The sequence below is a fragment of the Oratosquilla oratoria genome, chromosome 6 (genome assembly GCF_046742065.1).
Source record: "Oratosquilla oratoria isolate Oo_2021 chromosome 6, ASM4674206v1, whole genome shotgun sequence".
Taxonomy (NCBI): Eukaryota; Metazoa; Arthropoda; class Malacostraca; order Stomatopoda; family Squillidae; genus Oratosquilla; species Oratosquilla oratoria.
In genome coordinates this window covers 73,131,243-73,133,558 of record NC_134782.1, presented here as the reverse complement: position 1 = coordinate 73,133,558, position 2,316 = coordinate 73,131,243, and the positions used below count along the sequence as shown (strand labels likewise).

At 48.9% G+C, this 2,316-nt stretch overlaps 1 protein-coding gene across 1 annotated transcript; it reads left to right on the top strand.

Moving 5' to 3' along the window:
• Positions 1–527: 527 nt before the first annotated feature.
• Positions 528–1,778, top strand: LOC143026209 (uncharacterized). Its single transcript, XM_076186234.1, has 2 exons — positions 528–1,512; positions 1,636–1,778. Exons 1-2 carry the CDS (start codon positions 619–621, stop codon positions 1,753–1,755), a joined length of 1,014 nt encoding a protein of 337 aa, XP_076042349.1. The 5' UTR covers positions 528–618; the 3' UTR covers positions 1,756–1,778.
• Positions 1,779–2,316: the final 538 nt, after the last annotated feature.

The following is a 2,316-nucleotide window of genomic DNA, read 5'->3' as shown; positions in this document are numbered from 1 at the left end:
GGGCATGAGGTAGAGTGGGTAAAAGCACACATGTACCTTGGCGTTTGGATAGACTCCGGGCTGTCATTCAAGACAGAGGTGGCTTACCTCCGGGAAAGGGCCCTTGCCCGGATAAATGTCATGAGGTCTTTGGCAACCAGGGAAGCCGGGGCCACTAGTAAGGTTCTCAGGACCTTCTACGTAAGCGCGATAAGGCCACTGCTAGACTATGCCAGCGCTGCCCTTGCTGGCCTCTCTAAGATCCAGATATCCAAGAAAGACGCAGTACAAAACAGGGCCCTGCGCGTCATAGTTGGTGCACCACCCTGGACCCTGGTTGCCAACATGCAATAAGAGACGGGAATACTGCCGGTCAGTGCCAGGATTTCACAACGTCTGGCCGCCTTCACTACCAGAGTCATCCAAAAGCAGCAGAACTCCTTCCTACAGCGAAGAATAAACGCGGCCCTGCAGCAGGACCCTGAGGTCTTCCCGATGAACAGATGGTCGGCGAAGCTCGTGCGACGCATCAGGGATTTACACCTGCAGGACCTCATCCTACTAAAAAGGAGGGATGTACCGGTGGATGGATATGTGCAACCTCCGCCCTGGGAGAGTCTACCAGCCAAGATCTCAATAATGGCGATGAGGCGTAGTGCACCACTACCGCAACTGCGGGCGAAAGCTGTGGAGACTATGAGGGCCATCACACCTGAAAACTCCGTGGTGTATTACACCGACGGATCAGTAGATGCTGAGCGTAGGACGGCGGGTGCGGCGTTTGTCACACAAGACACACGACAGGGAGTAAGGGTGTTGGGCGCTCGCTGCTCAATGCAAGCGGAGGGAATTGCAGTGGGGCTGGCGCTGACCCACGCCCTCAACACCCACCAAAGCCATGTTGTAGTACATACTGATAGTCTGTCATTGATACAAAGTATCCATAATGACATACATCAAGACTATGTACAACTAATGACATCTTTGCTGTTTCAGATAAGGTCACTCCATGAGCAAGGACGGATAGTCGTCCTTAATTGGATCCCCGGACACATCGGCCTGCCGGGAAACGAAGAGGCAGATAGGGAGGCAAGGAAAGCAGCGACCAATCACCATATGGACGGCGGGATTGGTGTGCTCCCGAGTCGGGCAGAGATCTTGACCATCGCCACAAGAACACTGACCCGGCGAGAGGTAGAAAAGCACAAGTTGATGGCGCCCATGAGGCCGTCAGCCCTGTGGTACAAGAGGACTTCCAACTGTGAGAAGTTGGCCACAGGAATGCGCCTCTCCAGGCCGCAAGAAGTGATCCTACATCGACTTAGGCTAGGATATCGATGTTTCTGGGAGATTGCGGGACGCCAAGAAGACTGCCAACACTGCGGCGCGGTGGGGGCCAATACGCTGGTCCACTACTTGACTACCTGTCCAGCGTCTGCATTTCTTCGAGCGGGTCCTGCCACTTCACCGGAGGGTCTAGTGAGGAGGCTGTTGGGCGCGATCAACCCATACCGGCTTCGGCGCCTAACGGAAGTATCACCTCCCAGATAATGCCCCCCATTTTATTCTTTTTCTTTTCGTGATGAATACACACTGAATATATAGCCTATGTACAACAAGCATATCCGCTCACCATGACTTTTTCTTTCTTTACAGCAAAGACGACTGGCCGTCCTTACCTGGGATCCCGGAAGGCATGGACTGAGACAAAACGACACATCAGACCGGGAGACAGAAGAGTACCGAAGAGATGGCTGCCAGCATATTAACCTTTAGTTTTGTAATACATTGTAAAAGTCCTTCAGACTTCTTAGGAAGTAGCGGGTTGTGACCCGCGCAAGTTTTTCTTTTGTAAATACTTGCAATCAATAATAAAAAAAAAAAGCCACCTTCTTAACTTGCCTCTAGACCTTCAAGACTAGAACATCGTCTCTACACCAATGAAGTCCTTCTCACCCTTAGGAAGCCTCTTATCGAGGTGAAAAAAACTCCGAAGTTTTAGGTGTCGTTGTCAACAGTTTTTTTTTTTTACATGCTGTTACACATCCAATAGAAACCATCGGCATTCACCAGCGCCTTTCTTTTCACATTCACCATGGATGATTTCGTTCATAAGCTGAATGAAGTTGGTAGGAAGTCCTTCCTTAAACTTAAGAAGATACAACTGAAAATAGTTAAATCTATTAGCGCAGTTGATTTTAATCAATATATATATATATATATATATATATATATATATATATATATATAGATATATATTGTTACGGATCTCTTGCAATTAATTCACCTTTTCTATGGCACATTGGCCGTGATCCTGAAATCACGAGTGATGGAAGA